At 38.2% G+C, this 22,660-nt stretch overlaps 1 protein-coding gene across 7 annotated transcripts in view; it reads right to left on the bottom strand.

Moving 5' to 3' along the window:
- PolD2 (DNA polymerase delta subunit 2) overlaps positions 1-22,660 on the bottom strand; it is a 119,338-nt gene that overhangs the window by 49,893 nt on the left and 46,785 nt on the right. For all 7 annotated transcript variants that reach the window (XR_010860176.2, XR_011018259.1, XM_068227575.1 and 4 more), the window contains exons 4-5: positions 8,695-8,843; positions 1,455-1,576 (exon numbers count right to left, since the gene is read on the bottom strand). Coding sequence is in view for 5 of the 7 variants with exons in the window: in XM_068227575.1 (XP_068083676.1) it covers positions 1,455-1,576; positions 8,695-8,843 (271 nt within the window). In the remaining 2 variants the exon portion in view is untranslated. The remainder of the gene's footprint in view (positions 1-1,454; positions 1,577-8,694; positions 8,844-22,660) is intronic.

Raw genomic sequence — 22,660 nt, forward strand, 5'->3', positions numbered from 1 at the left:
TTACATCCTGTTGTGGTATTTTTTGAGACAAAATTGTGTTGTACTAGTTGTTTCAGAAGTCTTGAATCCTGCATCCTCATGATATGTCCAAAGTATCCCAGTCTCCTCTTACGCATAGTATCTGTAATGGGTTCTAGTTCTTTGTACATGACTTTGTTAGGTATTAACCGTCACTGTCCATCTTTCTGGTATTTTTTGTTGATGCAGGTTCTTACAATTCTCCTTTCAATTTTCTGAAGTCTGTCAGTCTTTGATTGTTTATTCAGGTAAAAAAGTGTTTCTGCTGCATATATAGCTTCCAGTTTTATAACTGTGTTGTAGTGTTTTATTTTTGTATTTATTGATAGACATTTCTTTTTGTAGATATCCCATGTTAATTTTTGGGCTTTAGCTAATCTATTTGTTCTTGTTTGGATTGAGATTTTTTCATTTAGGTTATGTGTTATTATTTCTCCAAGATATTTAAATTGAGTTACTATTTTGATTTTATTACCATTTATGGTAACTTCTTTTAGTTGTGTTGGTTTTTGGGGCATAATTTCTGTTTTTTTCAAATGATATTTTGAGGCCAATTTTATTTGCAATGTTTTGAAGTTCTGATATCTGGGTTTTTGCTTCTTTTATGTCCACTGCTAGTAATGCTAAATCGTCAGCGAAACCTAGGCAATTTGTTTTGATTTTTCGGCCAATCTTTATTTTGGGGGGGACATTTCCTAAACCATTCCCTCATTACCATTTCTAGAGCACAATTAAATAATAATGGTGAGGGCCCAACTCCCTGCCGTAGTCCAGTTTTAATTTCAAATGTCTCAGATGTTTTACCCCTAAACTTCATTTTTGATTTGGTGTTAGTGAGAGTCAATTTTATCATTTTTCTATATAATGATTATTTATTGAAATGGGGGCAGCTTCATGGTTGCCTCTGCAAAATACCACAAACTTAGTTCTTTAAGAAATGATGTTTAGACCACATCTTAATCCATTGATATGCATTCTACTGAGCAGTTCTGAACAATCTTCAATGGTGTCAAGGTGTCATCTGCAATCTAAAATTTTCTTTCACACCTAGTTCAGCAGCATGCAAGGTTTCTTTGAATATGTGATCAGTAAAGAGAATGAAGAGGAGCAACGCAAGTATGCAACCTTGGTGTACTCCTCTTTTGATACAAAGTATCTCTGAAGTTCTTATTCATCTAATCGTAACAATGGCTGGTTCTTAAGTCAAACTCACAATGGTATTGGTAGTAAACTGAAATACAAAAGCATGCATAGTAAAAGCGAGAAATGAGGAGCAACAAGACAAACCGTATAGAGATAGAGCCCATGCCGAAGCAGAAAGTAATGCAACATGGGTAGCATAACATGCAGCTGAAAGCTGTCAATAAAACAGGCCTACAACAAATCAACAAACTTTGTCTGTCACCAAGAATAAATAAATTAGTGATTTAACTGACCGCAAGTTGGGCCAAGAAATCATCCAGCAGCTTGGTGCCTTTGATAGCATCCTCCACTTCTATCTTGTGGACGTTAGACAAGAGTGGAGCTTTATGATCCGCCATGTGTCTGACAGAGTTACCTGTAACAAAATGCAGTTTGTAACATTCACATAACAAATAAACACACAATTTTCCAGCCACAATGAAAACTTAAAATTTGAAGTAAACGGATAGAGAGCACGATTGACCATTCGACCCTTTCTCACTCAGCGTGCTGATCTATCGGCGCGAGAGGTTATGGCGAGAACACTCACGGCGCTGATACATCGGCTTTGTCCTATTTAGAGATTTTGATCATTTGCTTGGCTTTTAAGTGGTAATAGTTGATCGTGACAGTAACTTAAAGTGTTGAATTTGTGTTTTATTCCTCAGATATATCCACCAGCCCTACAAAATATTTTTATTTCCGTCAAAAGAAATCTGTTGACCATGAATGTTTATGTTGCGATTATTCGAAAATGTTAGTGTGTGGATCTGTTTTGGTTGGCTTGTAAATACAACAATTTGATCTTGCTATCAGTTTAGAGTTTATTTTGTTTCTTTGGTACATCGTGTGTTCGCTGTACTTCACGAACTATAATTTTACACTTTCTCATTACTCCACTACTGTACATGCTTGCGTCATCTTTTTATCGTAATGGCTAGGCCATAATTAAGGCCGAATGAGGCCGATATCCTTGAATTTTACGATGATTTAGACAGTAATAATGAGGCTTCTTTGCCGAAAGTGATTCCCGTTATGTGGGAAGTGACACAGTCACAGCTGCTCTCCGTGCATCGGACCGCGAGGACCTGACTTCGATGATAGTTACATGTACAGTGAATAACTCTGTGCCATGTTTCATGAGTGAATTGCAGCATACACATCATATTGATATCAAATTATTCAGAATTAAATGTTCTTTCTTTCAGGTCTAAGAGTAAAGAAGAAAGACGCAATAGTGTCTGATCTTTTTGTCAATGGAAACCATAATTTACATTTTTTAAATTTATTTTCAAAGTTGATTAATTTATTTCGGCTTTACCAATAATAATAATAATACATCCAAGGTATATTCATTTTTGAAATGCTCATAGTTTCCTGTATTAGTGTGATTTATTTTATTTTTTTATGTGTTAAACTGTTTACGTGTTGATTTTTTGTAATTTGGTTGGAAAATCACAGAAATTATTTTCAGCTTCTTCAAGCAAACCTCCGCATATAGGCTGAGTACGAAAGGGTTAAGTACATGTGTGGATAAAGCACACATAAAAGAAGGACAAGGGTCTGAAACTTTCAGCTACAGCCTCTGTGAGTGGAATATAAAACAAAATTGTTACAGGTCACTCATCATCATCATCATCATCATCATCATCATCATCATCATCATCATCAATATCATATTTATCCTTTCCCCTTATCCAGCTCCTGCCAGGTTGGGGCTTTTATGGCACTTCTCCACCTTTCTTCCTCCTTCCACCATTCCTCTTCCATTCTTTTTGAATTCCTGTTTATCGAACCAATCCACCTTGTTCTACGTCTCCCTTTCGCCCTCTTTTCCTCAAATTTCATCTCCATTATCTGTTTTGGTATTCTTTCTCCTTCATCCCCTTTGCATGTCCAAACCATCTTAATTTACTCCTATCAATTCTCTCAGTTAGGTTAACCATTCTGACCAACTTTCTCACGTCTTCATTTCTCAATCTATCTTTCCTTGCCTTAGCATACTTCTTAGGTATTTAATTTTGCTGGCTTGAATTCTACTCTCCACCCTACTTGCTATTGCCCAGGTCTCAGGGTATATAATACATTTCATACATTATCTGTTTACATTTCCTTGGTACTTCCTTATTCCAGACACATTTCTTACACTGGTAGAATGCATTGCCCTGTTGTACCCTCTTGTTAATCTCCAAGTCCAGACTTGCATTATACATTAATTCACTCCGTAGGTATTTAAATCCGTCAACAATTTCAAGACTTTGACCACAAATTTTCACAATGCCTTTCCCTTGTCTTTGTCCTCTTGATACTGCCATGATCTTGCTTTTCTCTGTGCTGATTTTCAAACCAAACTTTTCAATTTTCTTGTTCAGTGCAACAAGTTGTTCTTGTGCTTATTTGCTCTTCGTTTTCCAGACCACAATATCGTCCACAAATAGTAATAACTTCATCTACCTATTCCCATATGCTTCCTCTGTCTCCTTTACAATTTCATCCATAACCATTAGAAACAAAAGAGGTGACAGCACACTCACCTGCCTCAGTCCAGTTACATTTCTAAACCATTCTGTCTTTCCAAACTGAGTCTGTACACTGCTGACACACTTTTTGTACATTGCTTGCACCATTTCTACAGTTTGTGTACCCAGTTTCTTTTTGACTATGGTTTCCCAAATGTTCTCCCTAGAAACACTATCATATGCCTTTGTTAGATCTATGAATGCCATGACCAGATCCTTTCCATATTTCAAATTCTTTTCCATTAATTGCCTCATGCTGAATATTGGGTCCACTTCTAAAGCTATACTGTTTCTCTTGCAACCCTCCTCCTGACTTTCTTCTCATTCTCCTCTCTAATATTATTTCCAATACTTTTGCCACTTGTGATAAGAGTGAGATTCCTCTACAGTTATTGCACATTTTTTGTCCCCCTTCTTAAAGACTGGTATCATACCTGACAAGTTTTAGAAATAAAAAAATACAATTTTGTCACATATATTATGGCACGGTCTCGACGAAAAAAATGACAACATAAAAGGCATACAAGGCAAATTGATCATTACATTTAACATCTTAAACTAAGAAAACAAACATGGTTGCAAGAAAATGTAACAAACACGGATCAAAATGCATTATCATTTCCTATATGAGACTGTAACATGAACGGAAATTCAATTTTATAGGCGTATCTGAACAATTGGAGATAACGTTTGTTAACTTTTGAGGCCATAATGTGAAGAGAAAGTACCAGAAACTGCCACCGACACAACTCTCTGAAATACATTCAAGTCATTAAAATTATGAACTAAGAATGAACACAAATGCACTGAAATACGCAAAACTACCAAATACAATGCAGATCAGTAAGTTCCATACATTATTAACACAAGACTCTGACAGGGGGAAAAGCACAGAACCACAAGGAAAAAACACGTGGCCTACAACTCCAACGAAACTATGCAGAGAAACTATGTTAACAGCGTGCGAAACACACAATAAGAAACTCATTCTTTCATCCAGATTAACAGTGTCGCTAGCGCACGCTAGCCTCTCTTGCCTTAGGACGATTGCCGTGCCAAATTCCCAGCTGTGTACGCTGCTATAGTGAGTGGGAAACATGAAATACAAAGACGACGGATGATGCACTCACCAAATAAAACATCAAATAAATATGCTTGAAAATGAGGTTGCGTAAATTACTCAAGCACACAATAATTTATCCTAGGAGAAGAGTATTGATCATGCTGGAGGTTATATTGGTCAAAAATAGGAAGAAGTAAAAAGTAAATCAGAAAATCGGAAGAAGACTATAAAAACTGATAGTTTCTGGGTAAATCGGAAGGGTTGGCAAGTATGTGGTATTATTCTCTTTCCCCAGTCTTCTGGCACATGTTTCTGCTTTCACATGCACTTTAAAAATCTGTACACCCATTATAATCCAACAGGTCCAGCAACCTTCATCATTTCCACACTGATTTTATCCATCCCTGGTGCCTTTCCCATTTTCATTCCACCTCTAACAGAGTTATATCATCTTCTACTGTTGAGTCATTACACCGTCAAAATACTCCCTCCATCCTCTCGTTATTTCTTCTGGATGTATTATCAACTATCCACATTTCTCATTCATAAGCTCGGTAAAAACTCTTTCTTTTCTTTTACTTTGTATGATTCCATACAGCATTCTTTTACTGCCAGCTCCATCTGCTTCCATCCTTTGAGTAAATTCTTCCCAACTTTTCTTCTCTTAACCCAGCATTACTTGCTAGGTCTTTATGTGCGCCATTACTCGCTGGTGAGCGCAGCGCTCACCTTTATGCCTACGCCCATACAAAGAAGGAAGTATTTTTAATACGTCAATTTGAGATATTTACCTAGGAACACAAGCAAGCTGACTGGCCACGCATGTTAACGCCAGTAACTGCAGGTTAGCAATTTCTTAAATTTCCTTTTATTATTAAGATACTCCCTTTTGCTTTCTTCTTTTATATCTCTATTTAATTCTTGCCATGTTTTCTTCTTTGCTTTCACTGCTTCTTTCACCTTCTCATTCTACTACGGTGTCTCATTTTCTTTCACTCTCATCGATGTTCTACTATCATAGGCACTCTCTGCCTCACTTACAAATGTCCTTTTTGAAGTTGGACCATTCATCTTCTACATTTCCTACTTTAGTAACTGGAATTTGTTGTCTCTCCTGAAATTCTTCCTGTACATGTTGTTGTAGTTGTATCTCATGGCTAGCCCGGATTCCAATCCACGAGCTTTCTTGCATCCCAGTATAGCTGAGTGAGATTTCCTGAAGTTCTGGCTGTCACATCAAGTTTGTAGCAATGTAGCAGGTGTTCCTTGTTCATTTTGCTTCCAGGGTTATGGCAAAGTGTGCATTTTTCGGATCTCGGGGTGTTGATTCATTTCAGATAAGCGGCAAGACAGTCGTGGCCAGTGTTAAGTCTGAAGAAGGCTACAGCTTCTCTTCTTGGTTTTATTTTATATTGATCCTATTTAGCATCAATATCCTTCCATAATTTGGTTTCTGCTGTACATTCTTATCCTTTAATTTCCACACTTTTATTTTACTATATTTTATCTCCTTTAATGTTAGTAGTCACTTTTGACAAGAAAACCCTCTTGTGAGGTAAAAAGAAGGGGTTGTTAAGAAGCAATTATCTAATGTTGAGACCAGGTGATGTCAAACTTTGGAATCTCTAAGGGGAACAGGGTAGAAAGACTAGGCTTGAAGGACTTTGGTGCTGGGAGCAAATGAGGATCAAAACTGTGATCTTCCTAAAAGCACCACAGTCATTTTCAGGCACTCAAGAACCCTCAAAAACATGCTCACTTGTTATGAACCACAGCAAGCACCACCCCCTTCTGGTTCTTTTCCCTGTGAAGACAACCACTGCAAGACTTGTCGTCTACACATACCCATCACCATCAACAAGTCTTAGCCCATGCAAGGTTGTCGTGAGTGAAACTCATCCAACATCATCTACAAGCTTTAGCGCAGACTCTGCCCAGCTTAACTATCAACAATCTAGCCAAACAAATACGTGGCCATTGCAGTAGCAGCAAAACCCAAGTCCCCATTCACACCCAGCTCCATCAAAACACATTTGATGATAGCCTGAAAATAAAGGTTACTTCAACACCCCTATCCTCTCGCCTTTAGAGATCTCAAAGTTGGTCATCAACTGGTATTCAGGTCTAAAGAAGCAGCTGGCCTCAACATTACATAACTGCTCCATTTTTCCATTCTCTAGTCTCGCCTATCTCACCCCTTCCCTCTACGCACAACAGTGTTTTCTTATTTACAATGACCACTACCATTTTTATTCTATCCTCCACTGACAAAGGTTGCAGACAAAAATGTTGAATCCTTGTCTCTCTTTTATGTGTACTCCATCCACCTGGGCTTACATGGTAAGTCACTGCTCTCCATCTATTTCCTATACACACAAGGTGGCACAAGAGTCAGTTTTCCTTACACTACGCAACCATTACAACAAACATTGTTAAGTATCTGCCGCCTTGCTCAATACATCAAAGTGTCCGCCACTTGCTCAATACATTTCATGCAATGACTTACAACTGATTCACAAATACGGGACAACAGACACGACAACTGTGGAAGACCTTTATTCACAACCCGACCCAAAAGCCAGAAGACTGCAAAAGGGAAATGAAGAGGAAGAAGAAGAAAAAATAAAAAAGATTGATCTTCATTAATGGCATGAAATGCAATTCCAATGGACATTTTCAATACATCTAAATTTTTCGGCCATACGGAAAGCCACCATATTCTTCACAATCACCCATAGACTAAAATCACATGGTGTCAAAATCACATGAGCATGGTGGCCAATTAACAGTCCCATGGCATCTGATCCACCCTGTGAATGTGCTAACCAAAAAGTTACAAATGTTCAATCCAACGTGGTGTGGAGCTACATGTTGCCAAATGAAATGCTGAATGTGGTTGGAGCTCAGATACTACAAAGTTTTGCAGCATTTCAAAACAAGAGAAGTAACCACTTCTCAAGAGAGAAGGCAATTAAAAAGTCCTATTCATCCGATACTTTAAACTCCTCCCCTGACAGCAACACATGAAACACTGAGCTAAATTCCCATTATCTCATGGGAGTTTGTGTCAGACCAATAAACACAATTATGGCGATTAACACATCCATTTAGCCTGAAAGATTGCCTTATCTGTCCATAAAAATGACTGCCAAAAATTTGGATTGCTTCATTCCGAATCATAAACAACTCACACGAGTCAAGTCTTCGGTCATGATCATTTTCATGCAATGCGTGAAGTAATTTTAGGTGAAAAAGCTTGAAGTTTTGTTGCAGAGTTGGTAACAGAAAATCAGGAAATTCATACTAAAGTCGTTACGAATTCTGGAAGTCTCTTTGTCATACTTCCACAATAATTGAAACACGTAAATTCATTGTTCATTAGTAAGCTTGCGGACCATTGCAAAGAATATTATACAACACAATGCAACAAAACACAGATTCACTCAATAACAACAACAACAATGGCTGACTCACAACAGAAAAATGGATGTGTTTATGTACTGCTGCCAACTACTGTTACTGAATAAAACCTAAATCTAAGTGTGTCTTGTCTCTCTATTAATTACTATGTAAGGGAAAACTGACTTTTATGCCACCTTATACATAGCAGTATATTTTGTTCTTGTTATATTATCTGAGCATTTAAAATCAAGGAAGTTGACAGTCTGTGGATTGAGAAAGGAGCACAACACCCGCTAAGAAGACAGAACATCAAACAAAATGTCAGATAAATAACCTGTACAGAGACCATGGATTGGGAGAGTTGGCAGGATACCACTATGAGGGCAGAATATCAGTATTCGGGAAACAAACTTAACTGTTATAATAACCTGTGCAGAGTCTGTGGAGTGAGACAGTTGGTAGGATGCACACTATGAAGACAGAATGTCAGTATTTAGGTAACAAACTCACCAGCTATAATAACCCGTACAGCTTGAGTCTGACGCTGTTGATCACCAGCATCCCCCAGATAGCCTCCCACCCAGTCTACAAACATCTGAAGAGGTAGAAGGACGTCAGCATTATTGGTGAGGCCCAAACCACTGATGAGGATGATAAACCTGCCATGAAAGAAATAGAGGATTAATTCACAGATCAGACAGATAATTTTAAACACACTATTCTCCTGGAATGGCACGGCAGGGACAACACAAGCACTGACACTATGGAACTAGGTCTACTTGGCCCTCCCAATATACCTAGGTTAGAGCCTATGATAGAACATGCAACAAAAAGAACTGAGAAGTCATCAACTCCATGGATACCGTTGCAGCCTGCCTGCTTGCAGAGGTTTTAAAATTTAGTGCAGGTCTATGCCTTAAAATTCATACTCAGAGATTCATGCACCCATATCTCAATCCCATGTGAGCCGATGACCTATATGTTACACCCCTTTAAACAACAAGCATAAATCCCATGAACTACTGGATGACTGCACCAATGATGATGACGATGATAAAATATAGCACTCAAAACTAATGGAAACTAGTGTGAAGATCAATGGTACAAGGTATGCAGACGACAATTTGCTTGTATCTCACAATCTTAAGAACATGCAATCCCAACTGAACAAGGATAATCTTGCTGGGATGAAATGGGGTCTTAACATTAATGTTGCAAATGATTGAGAGGGTTAGTGTTGGCTGGTGTTGCTATATGATGTTGAGATATGGAGTTTAAATCTAACTCCGTAAGGTGACAGAAAGCTTTTGAAAAGTAGATTTCCCAAAGAATGCTTTGTATACCATGGATACAAAGGATGAGAAATAGTGAAGTCCTTAAACAAGCAAAACTAGGTCATGAACTTTTGTCTTTGATTAAGCAGTGCAAAACAGATTACTTCAGACATATTACGAGAGGAAAAAAGTACCACTCTCTGCAGCTAATACTACAAGGAAAAAAAGAGGATGAGTGTGGTGTCAGTCGCAAGAAAAGAACTGGCTGAACATCAAAGATAGCGGTCAATAGCACCTGGCAACTTTTCAATTTGATGCAAGACAGGAGACATTTACCACAGTGCCTGTGAACTGGATATGACACGTGAGGTAGAAGAAGACAACACAGCTCATGACTGGTATCAACAGCTTGGAGTTGAAGGATCAAAGGATCAAAAGAATACAAAGAGCTTCAAGACCCTGGGAGAACAAATACAAGAGAGTGGGGTCAGAAAAAGATACAATTCAAGAGCAGGGAATAATAATAATAATAAATAATAATAATAATAATAATAATAATAATAATAATAATAATAATGATGATGATGATGATAATAATAATAATAATAATCAATTGTGAATGATTAGCTAAATATTTTGAGTCCTTACTCAACACCCAAATCATTGCATCTCTCCCCAACAACAAGACATAAGGTGAAGATTCCATACTAGCTGAACTCTGAAAATAGCTGGTCCCAATTTTGCTGCCAAAATGGAATTCTTTGATAATATTAATTTATTGGCTTTACGTCCCACTAACTACTTTTACTCTTTTTGGAGATCCAAGGTGCTGGAATTTATTTTATTTACAATTTTGCTTTACGTCGCACCGCAATGGGATAGGAAAGGCCTAGGAGTGGGAAGGAAGTAGCCGTGGCCTTAATTAAGGTACAGCCCCAGCATTTGCCTAGTGTGGAAATAGGAAACCACAGAAAACCATCTTCAGAGCTGCCAACAGTAGGGTTCGAACCCACTACCTCCCGGATGCAAGCTCCCAGCCGCACACCCCTAACTGCACGGCCAACTCGCCCGGCTTGTGCTGGAATTTAGTCTCACGGAAGTTCTTTTGTGTGTCAGTAAATCTACTGACATGAGGCTGATGTATTTGAGCACCTTCAAATACCACTGTACTGAGCCAAGATCGAACCTGCCAAGTTGGGTCAGAAGACCGGCACCTCATCCATCTGAGCCAGTCAGCCCGGCAGAATTCTTTTGAATCAAAAACTATTTCTAAGGAATGGCAAAATCAGCTCTTAAACATCCTCCCTATAAGAAAGGAAATATAGCAGATGTAAATAACTACAGCGGCATATCTCTTCATTCAGTTGCCTACAAAATCTTGTTAAAAGCAGTTTAAAGTCACACCGAACTTGTTGTTGCTCCACAGACTGGTAAATGTCAAGCCAACTTCCATACAATACGCTACAGCAGTACACAGATCTTTTCACTAAAGAGTATCTTCCACATCAATCTCTTTGTGCCAAACCACCAGTATTGACTTTTATTGATTGCAAGAAGACCCATGACTATTTCAGTCTTCTTGATATCCTCAAGGAGATGGGATTGGAAAATAAGACTTGTTCCATCATCAAACAATCTCTGACCTACACCTATTCACAAGTGAAATTCGTGGGGGAAATATTGACCCTTTTGACATCAAGAAGTGTTTGTCAAGGTAATGGACTCTTGCCCATTCTTTCCAACTGTGTTCTTGAAAAGGTTGTCAGTGAGTGGAGAAACAGGCTACTCAATACTGGTATTAGGCTATGCACTGGATCCAAGCATTGAACATTGACTGCCTTTACTTTTGCAGATGATATAATCCTAATGGCAGATTACCTCAATATCACCCACCCCCAGGTTGAAACATTACAAGAAGTAGCTGAAGCTGTAACTCTCCCAATTTCTTTTAAAAGAAAGGGAAGTAATGGTGTCGGACCTTCATAATACCACTGTATTTCTTGATACCAGTTATGGAAAAATCAAACATTGTATTCATTTTAATAATAATAGTTTTATGCCCCACTAACTACTTTTATGACTTTGGGAGACACTGAGGTGTCGGAATTTTGACCTGCAGGAGTGCTTTCATGCACCGGTAAATTTATAGACATGAAGCTCGTGTGTATGAGCACCTTCAAATACCAACGGATTGAGCCAGGATCGCACCAGCCAATTTGATCTCAGAAGCCTCAGCTACTCAGCATGGCGATTTCTTTTTCCAAAGTATCTTGGAAGGATAACTTCCTTTAATGCATCAGAGAAAGAAGCCCTGAAATGTTGGGGTACATGCATGGAAGCAGATTTTCAACTCTGCCAACCCACTTACCAGTCCGGATCGATCTCATGGCAGGCCAAATACTGCCACTACACCACAGATGTCCTGAAGTCATATATGCTGCTGAATACTTGGCCCTTACTCATACCAGTGAGACACAGAGGATACAAATGAAAGAGAGGAAATTCCTACGAAGGATCCTCTACTCACATCGAAAAATGCAGGTAAATGTCGCCCAAAGTCAAATGCAGAACTGTACTCTAAATTTGAAAAGTTCTTACTTGTAATGAAGAAGTGTTGTCTTATGTTTCACGGTCATAAGTCTCAAAAGCCTAATACCAGAATATCTCAAAGAATTCTTGCTCTTCACATGACTTGGAATGTACCACTTCATGGACAACTGCAGTGAATGAGGATCTCTGAGACAAAGTCTCTGAGACACTGGTTCAAGAAAGAAGTAAGTTCAGGATCTGAGTACACAGGTTAAAGGATCTTCCAGAAAGAGTGAGAAGACAACTTGGTGCAAAGTGGTTCGAGGATAAAAAAAGGGCCAGGTTTAATCAAACATTTTGATTTAAGTGAGAGTGGGACTGGATTTCTGTACAACAGCAGTATGTACATGGGGAGAGGTATAGACCACAGCAGACTCAGACTTCAGGTTCAACTGTAATGCAACTAATGACCCCACTAATAAACCAGGGTAGAACAGTATATGTGGACAATTGGTACAGTTCTCAAAAACTGTTTGTAGCTTTCTCAATAATAAAGGAATTAATGCAGATGGAACTATTGGAACTAATAGGGTTGAGCTGTCAAACAACTATGAAAGACAGAAATGAAAATGACTATCACATATGTACTTGTATTATGGAGTTAAGGAATGCAAATTTGGAACTAAGGGTTGCATTTTCTCACAATAAAATTTTTGTTGGAAAAAATAACCTTCTACGAGAAAATTATAAATATATTCATTCAAATACTGACATAATAAGTCTCTATTCTTTAACATTTTGACCGGGGGCTTCCACTTTGAAATGAACATTCGTTACATAAAATTAGCTTCATGGTCCGTATCGCACTTCAATAGATTCACAACTAAGTATTTATTTTCCACCTTGTCGATACAATGATTGCCTAAGGCAATTTAATGGTTAAAAGTGGTACATGTTTCGTATATTATCAACATCTTCAGCCACATAACACTGTTTAGATGAAAAATACATAAATTGACAAAGTAATGCTTTAGAGGAAGTGTCCTTAAAATTAACATAAGATTGACAACATTAAAACAAACAAAAATCTCAAGAGAAAATATATAAATTATTTCTACAATTGAAAACAGTCGTCAAGGAATTACTAATATTTTCATCTGCATTAATAATTAGAGCCACATTGTGATAACTGGATTTCTTCATTTCGACAATTACTTATAAATTGTATAATTTTTAATTTATAAATTGACCTTTTCTTTCATGAATTATTAAGAAAAGAATATTCATTAGGACATATTCTCTATGGAATATTGTACAGTGTTTCCTTGACGACTGCTTTCAATTGTAGAAATAATTTATATATTTTCTCTTGAGATTTTTGTTTGTTTTAATGTTGTCAATCTTATGTTAATTTTAAGGACACTTCCTCTAAAGCATTACTTTGTCAATTTATGTATTTTTCATCTAAACAGTGTTATGTGGCTGAAGATGCTGATAATATACGAAACATGTACCACTTTTAACCATTAAATTGCCTTAGGCAATCATTGTATCGACTAGGTGGAAAATAAATACTTAGTTGTGAATGAACATTCGTAGCGGGGAATATATTTTGACTGAAAACGAGTTAATACCAATATAAATGGCCCGTTATTGGACATTATAAATTTTCCAGCTAACTCATTCCTGGTTGCCAGCGTTTCGCCCTCGTGTGCTAGACACAGTGTCTCATAGTGCATTGGCACTGCTGGTGGCTACAATTGGCCTATGCAGTGACCTCCATGGTATGCACTGGCTGGCGTCTTGGTAGGTGTGCTAGGTACCAACTGATGAGCCCAGCCTAGCACACGAGGGCGAAACGCTGGCAACCAGGAATGAGTTAGCTGGAAAATTTATAATGTCCAATAACGGGCCATTTATATTGGTATTATAAATTTACTCATTCGGAACAAATATTTCAGATTCGCTATGGGAATCACCATCTATATGAAAACGAGTTCATTCGTCAAGCCCATTATCATGACGAAGGTGATGAGTTACCTCGTCACGCCCATTACTCTTCCCGCCCATTATGCGCTTCCGTGATTGACGAAGGAACTCGTTCCACCCACTATGCGAGCAAGCCTTTACAGAAGATGAGTTACCTAGTCCTGCCCGTTTTGACATAAATATGTCTTGGCTGGGCTGAGTGGCTCAGACAGTTGAGGCGCTGGCCTTCTGACCCCAAATTGGCAGGTTTGACCCTGGCTCAGTCTGGTGGTATTTGAAGGTGCTCAAATACATCAGCCTCGTGTCAGAAGATTTACTGGCACATAAAAACTCATGCAGGACTAAATTCTGGCACTTTGGCGTCTCTGGAAACCTTCAGTAGTAGTTAGTGTGATGTAAATCAAATAACATTATTTATTATTAAATATGTCTTATGGATGGCGGTCATTTGAAAATTTGCATTATGGAAGTTAGCACCACAAAATGTGTGACAGTAGTGTAACCCTAGCAACCATGCAGGCTGTGATTTAAGGCATGGATTGATAGTCAGACAATGTTACCTAACAACCATGGCAGGTATGTCTCATGACTGGTAGTTATCTGAAATTAGCAGCTGTTGATAGATGGCCATGACCGACATATTTATGATCATTTAATATTTGCAAAGGAAAAAGTGGTTTCTTTTCATTCGCATTTGGTAATTCAAACCATAATTAAATATTGGATTAGACTTCTTGCAATTATATTATGATACTACATCTGACACTAAATAACAACCAATAAAACAATGCCATTGTTGTAATGAAGTACATTATTATTATTATTATTATTATTATTATTATTACACTATATTAATTTGTTTTATAACAATAATAGCAATCAAAGCAGTGAAAAATAAAAGTAAAGTACTATACTGCACTACTGTATATTAAGACAATCTTTAAAATATGTTTTCTTCAACGAGTCTCTATTTATAATGGTACAGAAGCAAGCTCATTGTGAGTTTCACCACTAGTCTTATCCTCTCTATCCTCTCATCTAACTTGTCATCAGAATTAATGAAATGAAGAATAGTTTCATCATCCAAACGAGTATGCTTAGCAATTATGTACAGAAGAAAATGCAATTGAATGTTGGCAAGTCTGGAACCTAATGACATCTATAAAGCGATTGTAGAAATACACTCATTAACGAACAAAGACGAGATAACACATCCCACTCAGCAGGTAACAGTTTTTTAAAACTGTAGACAATTAACTCATTATAACCCGATTGGGTAACAACTACTGGTAGACGAACTAACTCATCACGCCCTGTTAAGAGGTTAAGTATCTAGAGGGGAGATTCATAATCACTGGAGTTTTAGACTCATAAAAATACCACAAAAAAACAACAAAGAATTTTTTTACCAATTAAATGTGCCAAGTTAAAGCATAAGGAAATTTAAAACCTATTGAGTAACATCCTAGCATCAGCAGGAGATTTAAATGGCCAGTGATGAATAGGTTAACAAGAAAATCATCAACTGCTCATTGCCTAAAAAAAACATTACTGTCAGCAGTGCTTTAGTTGGACCAGACGCAATGGAACACTGCTCTGATAAAATATTTCTTTCTTATGATGATGATTCTTCTTCTTCCAAATTTGCCACCTAAGGACCTCGATGTTCAACATTTTTGTTTTAGCAGGCCTTGATGTTTGCCCGGTAATTTAGCATTCTCTGGCTATGCTTATTATTATTATTATTATTAGCGTATGGTAACGTACACAAAACAATACAAAGATTAAATATAAATGAACAGTAAGCACAAACCATTATATACATAATTATAAGATATACACATAACATTGAAAACAATCATGCAAGCAAAAGGGTTCAAAGATTTAGATCTAAATTCTCTAGCCATTGTATGGCCTCAGCAGAAGCCACCACAAAGTCCTGGCTAGATCCAGCGAATGCCCTTCCAATGGATTCGGTGACAATATGGTCGATAGTCTGTTTAACTGCACCACAGTCACAGGCTGGGGAAGATCTCATACCCCATTTAAACATCATTGAACCACATCTCCCGTGGTTAGTACGGACTCTGTTGAGGGCTACCCATGTCTTGCGGGGCAAATCAAAGCCAGCTGGAAGATTCTTATAATTGAACAATGCCCGCCATTGAGTCGGAGCTACGCTGTTCCACTCTTGTTGCCAATCTGCTTTTGGATTGAAATCCCTCCTAACAAGTTCCTGTGCTGTTTGAATAGGAGGAGATCTTGATTTGAGGCGGCTGAATCTGACGTTAGCATCTTCATGGATGGGGAGATCAGGATTGGTTAATATCTTGCTGTATTCTCTAAACAAGTTGTTCAATCTTCTAATTCTAGGAGGTTCTATGTGGCTGAGCACTGGCAACCAGAAAAGAGGAGTAGATTTTACTGTGCCACTTATGACACGCATTGTTTCATTCAGGACCGTGTCCACCTTTCTAGCATGAGAGCTGTTGATCCATACGGAAGAACAGTACTCAGCTGTGGAAAGCACCAGCGCCATAACTGAAGTACGCAAAGTAGATGCAGAGGCTCCCCATGTGGAGCCAGCAAGTTTGTGAATGATGTTGTTGCATGACCTTAATTTGGCTGCTAGGTTGGTTAGATGTCTATGGTTAGATGGCTATGCTGTTCCTTTCTCTCTTTTGACCAGAAGGCACTGGTCTTCTTTCGTGGTGGTTTATCCTGGTCTAATGTCTATTGTTATTTGCTTTATGTCGCACTGACACGGATAGGTCTTATGGCGACGATGGGACAGGAAAGGCCTAGGAAAAGGAAGGAAGCAGTCGTGGCCTTAATTAAGGTACAGCCCCAGCATTTGCCTGGTGTGAAAATGGGAAACCACGGAAAACCATTCCCAGGGCTGCCGACAGTGGGATTTGAGCCCAGTATCTCCTGGATGCAAGCTCACAGCTGCGCGCCCCTAACCGCACGGCCAACTTGCCCGGTGGTCTTAATATCCTTCTGAGAGGTAATCAATCTTGGATGTCACCTCTTCTGTTTGTCCTAGTTCCTTCATGCCTTTAGTCACCTCTGGTAGATCTGTCTAGATCTTTCCACTGTTCTAGTAAGAAGCCAGATAGTCGGTACCTCTCACTTTTTATTAAATTCATTATTTATTGATATTAATATTACCTTAAACATGTTTTCTATTTTTGGTAGCTTTCCACCGATACAGTGTAAGTTCCCTTATGGCGTGCGTTCATGTCACAGGTTTAATGAAAACTATTTGCTTTCCTTTCTCGCCGGGTATGCTGACCCTGCAGCTATTACCGGTAATTCTCGATTTTTGATTGGCTACTATCACCTGGACACGACTACTCACATCGTCAGCAACTTTCACGCTGATTGGTACCGATAATATATCCTTCTGCTGTTCTCTCTCTTTTGATTGGCTATCCCTTGTTATTTATTATTTAGCTTTCCTGAATTATTTGCAATGTTATCACCTTTTTTCAGATTACTTTGTATTTTTTGTTAGTCTTTTGTTATTTGTTAGTTTTGCAGCGCTATTTTTCATGCGCAGTCACCAGAACTTTCTATTCCTCTACATAACGCTAGCTTCTGGCTTGCTAGCACACATTCATCAGTGGCTCTCGGCCACAAGCACTCAGCCGCATTCCTTCAGCCATACTCTGCCACAAGGTCAACCACCTCGCCATCACATATGCGTGGACTTGCTGCAGCTCTGGGTTGCCAACATGTCAAGCAACAGATAACATAGCCGCGATTGCCACTGGCGTGGCAGATCTTTCACTTTTAACACAATGGCAAAGATATCTTTTAAATGGCTGATTGGACTCTGCTTTAAACGGCGTGGTACTCATCAGCATCCCTGCATGCTCACCGACAACAATAAATGTTTACAGATCTTCCTTTGAAAGGACACTTTTTAACGACTGGTTCAGTTTCGTCAGCTTTTAATATTGTTCTTAATGAAAGTTTTGTTGAACTTTTTTCTCCCTGAAGGAGTACTATGAAATTTACCTCTTCAAGAACTTCTAATCTAGTCCATTATATATTGTAAATTTTTGTCATTTGATTCTCCTTTCTTAAACTTAACATTTTTCTTGTAATTTTCAATTAGCTTCAGCATTTTTGTCAAATTTTTATCTTAACTTAGATTATTGGTTTTGACATTGGTCAGCCTACAAAATAGTGTACCTATTTCGTTCAGTTCTTCTGGACTTTCTAGCTTTAATAAAACGATAGTCTTATTTGTATTTAATATTTCTTGTGCACAATCGGCGGCTATCTCGCTCAAGGTTACGCACTTAACTTTACACAGTAACTGTAAAATTTGGTTGTATTTGCTTCATTCTGATCATTTATTGTTATATTCGTAATATTATTCAAATAAATTTTGTAACTGCTGTTCCTTATAACCCGCTTTCTTCTCTCTTCATTCCCATAAAACTTATGAATCCTTTCCTAAGTTTTCTCCACCAACTACATCTAACTTTAATCTATCCATCTCCCTTTTCAGATTATCTAACCTAAAACAACAATTCAAACTTCTAACATTCCACACTCCGACTCGCAGAATGTTGTTGTTGTTGTTGTTTGTTACAAAATTCTGCATCTGGGGAAAAAACCAATGTGATATTGCTTCCTATTCTCTGATGGTTCCTGACAGTGTTCAAGATTTCAGCATGTTTTGATGGTGTAGAACTGATTTCAGCTACGATGCAACAAGGAAGTGATAGCTGATGCGTCTCTCCCTCCCTTTCTTTCTCTCGTAGGCACATTGACTTCTTGTTTTTCTTTACTTTTTATTTTTATTTTTGCACAGCACTATGTCCATTCACTACATTAATCATTAATTTCTTGATAGATGGAAGCTGACTGTTTCTGTTTGAAATTAGAAATTTAGGTTAGTGGTGAATGCAGACCGATCATGTAGGCAGTGATAGAACTTAAAGGCTTACGTCTATTTTTGTTGTAAAGCTTCACTTAATCCAGTCACTACATTGTTCTTTGAATTATTCATATATACAGTAGATGATAGCTTTCTGTTCAGTTCAATGTTTTAAGAAATGTATTGTCTTCTAAGCTAGCAAACAAGTGATTGTTTTGTTCTTGTCAGTGTCTGAATTTCTTTTGCTAGATCTGGTGACTTTTTATATTGTATTGTATTGTATTCAGGAGCATCTCATTGGCATGGTGCAAGTTTGCTTACCTATTTGCTCGTGCTTGTGTATTTCAATAGTGTGGGAAGTTTACTCAGTGTGTTGTTATGACCTATTTCATTGTGTTTTTCATAATGCATAAGAAGAAAATATGACAGATAACAAATGATGACAAGTTGAAATATATTCAAGACATGGACTGAAATTCTCAAATGAAATGTGTAGATATAGCATGAAAGTAGAACACTGAACATGATTCTTGGCAAAAGAAAAGAAATAGAATGTGCATTTGAAGAAGGGGTGAGCGGCAAAAGGAAACGTTTGCAGTTTACTGAACCAGAAAGCATATTATTCAAGTGGTTCAATCAACACTGTACAATGTGCAGCACATTCCACTGACACTGTATCTACAGAACATGAAAACTGACTTTTTCCGGCTAACTGCATTAGTCACCTGCAGCCGTTTGATCAGGGCATCATCAAATGTGCGAAAAAAAATGTAGGAAGCGGCTTGTTCAGAAGTGGTTGACATCTCCTCAAACCAGTACAAGGAAAACAACAGTACTGGAAGCGATACATTTTGTAAATCTGCCTAGGATTCAGAGGAACCAAACACCATCAAGAAGTGTTTTAGCACAGTCAGTTTTTGACATGTTGTTGCAGATGACGTCATGCCCGTAGACGAAAACCTTGCGATGACTGATGAATGCGACAGACAGCAGGCAAAGACTGCAACGTAAGCTTTGATGTTCATAAATATAGAATGTGATGAAAGTGTTGTGGTCTGTCAGCGTATGACGACTGACAAAATTCCTGATCACAGACAGCATATAACCGACAGGAAGAAAGTGAAGAAGAGGATGAACCAGAACCCAAACCAGAGCCTACACTTTCATAAGCGATAGAAATAACTGACACAGTGTGACAATATGTCACAAGTTTTGTTGTTGATGATGATTACATGGTTTTAATGATAAAGATGGATTCAGTTCTATGTAAACTTGTACAAAATAAAAGGCAGTCCACTCTGGATATATTTTTCAAATCTGTGGTATTTATTTATTTTGGAATACATTATAGTGTAGAGGTACAGTAATCTATTTTCATTTTTATGTTGTTATTTATTCCCCGTGTAAGTTGTTGATAACCTATGTTTATGTTGCGACTGTAGTAATACGATGTGCATTCAAGTTCTAAGGCCTCCGATTTTTTTTCTCCAGATTGGAAAGAAATAGAAACATGTGCATTGTTTTAAAATGAGCCCGCGTTCATTGTCAAAACGTCACAGAGATGGCAGCACTATACGACAGATGGAATTTTAGCGCCAGCCGCGAGAATGAGAACTGTTTTAGATACTTAAAATGGCGACGTTTTCCTTACTTGAACAGCGTGCAATCATTCGTTTTTTGAATTTGCGTGGTGTGACACCAATTGAAATTCATCGACAGTTGAAGGAGACATGTGGTGATGGAGTTATGGATGTGTCGAAGGTGAGTTCGTGGGTGCGACAGTTTAATGAAGGCAGAACATCGTGTGACAACAAGCCGAAACAACCTCGGGCTCGCACAAGCCGGTCTGACGACATGATCGAGAAAGTGGAGAGAAGTGTTTTGGGGGATCGCCGAACGACTGTTGAACAGATCGCCTCCAGTGTTGGCATTTCCGTGGGTTCTGTGTGCACAATCCTGCATGACGACCTGAAAATGCGAAAAGTGTCATGCAGGTGGGTGCCACGAATGCTGACGGACGTTACGCAAACGTTTCTTCCTGAAAACAACTTTGAAGTGATTCCTCATGCTCCCTACTCACCTCACCTGACCTGGCTCCTAGTGACTTTTGGCTTTTTCCAACAATGAAAGACACTCTCCGTGGCCGCACATTCACCAGCCGTGCTGCTATTGCCTCAGCGATTTTCCAGTGGTCAAAACAGACTCCTAAAGAAGCCTTCGCCGCTGCCATGGAATCATGGCGTCAACGTTGTGAAAAATGTGTACGTCTGCAGGGCGATTATGTCTAGAAGTAACGCCAGTTTCATCGTTTTCGGGTGAGTAGTTAGTTAGAAAAAAAATCGGAGGCCTTAGAACTTGAATGCACCTTGTAAAACTAATCTCATTTTGAAGTTATTTCTATCGCTTATGAAAGTGTAGGCTCTGGTTTGGGTTCTGGTTCATCCTCTTCTTCACTTTCTTCCTGTCGGTTATATGCTGTCTGTGATCAGGAATTTTGTCAGTCGTCATACGCTGACAGACCACAACACTTTCATCACATTCTATATTTATGAACATCAAAGCTTACGTTGCAGTCTTTGCCTGCTGTCTGTCGCATTCATCAGTCATCGCAAGGTTTTCGTCTACGGGCATGACGTCATCTGCAACAACATGTCAAAAACTGACTGTGCTAAAACACTTCTTGATGGTGTTTGGTTCCTCTTACTTTGTACTTCTGACACGATAAATAAATAAATAAATAAATAAGTAAAACACTTTCAAGATTAAAATTATTGTGTCCACCTTTTCAATACAAATATATATTTTTAGTGATTAAATTCTACATGAATTAAAAACACCAGTTAGGGACATGTTTCGCCCTAGTTATGAGCATCTTCAGCCTAATACTAAATCTTAAGGTCAAGAATTAAAACTATAAACATCGGAACTAAATAGTAAACTTAACTTAATACTAAATACAATGGTCTTATGCTTTTTACATAGTTTACAATATGTACAATATGTACATTACTTTGCCAGATTTTACGAACAATGAATGAATTTATTTTATAATGACTAGACATCCAAATTGTAGACTGGACTGATCACAGCGTGAATTGGGGTTTCTCAAATTGTACTGACTAGAGATCTATCACTGCGTGAGTTGGGGTTTCTTCAATTGTTATGGTCGCCTGAGTCGTAAGTATTGTTACAAAACCGGAACCTTGGTTAAAGTCGTTCATGTTAGGGTATGAATCAGTTTGAATATTCCCTTAGAAAGAAGCATGGTTATGTATTAAGGCTGAAGCATGTATGTTGGAAACTATTGCTGTTCGGATAAATTTTTTTGGAATATTACGTCATTCTTGTTGATTAACTTCCCATTGGTGCATTGTTCAACATTGGGAGGAATATGAGTTGTCTGTAACTAGATAAGAGAAAAAAACGGGTTACAAAAATGTTGCAATGTTTGGGTTGGGAAGAATTGAGAGAAAGAAGAAGAGCTGCTCGACTAAGTGGTATGTTCCGAGCTGTCAGCGGAGAGATGGCGTGGAATGACATTAGTAGACGAATAGGTTTGAATGGCGTCTATAAAAGTAGGAAAGATCACAATATGAAGATAAAGTTGGAATTCAAGAGGACAAACTGGGGCAAATATTCATTTATAGGAAGGGGATTTAGGGATTGGAATAACTTACCAAGGGAGATGTTCAATAAATTTCCAATTTCTTTGAAATCATTTCGGAAAAGGCTAGGAAAGCAACAGATAGGGAATCTGCCACCTGGGCGACTGCCCTAAATGCAGATCAGT

Source organism: Anabrus simplex, chromosome 5 (genome assembly GCF_040414725.1).
Source record: "Anabrus simplex isolate iqAnaSimp1 chromosome 5, ASM4041472v1, whole genome shotgun sequence".
Taxonomy (NCBI): Eukaryota; Metazoa; Arthropoda; class Insecta; order Orthoptera; family Tettigoniidae; genus Anabrus; species Anabrus simplex.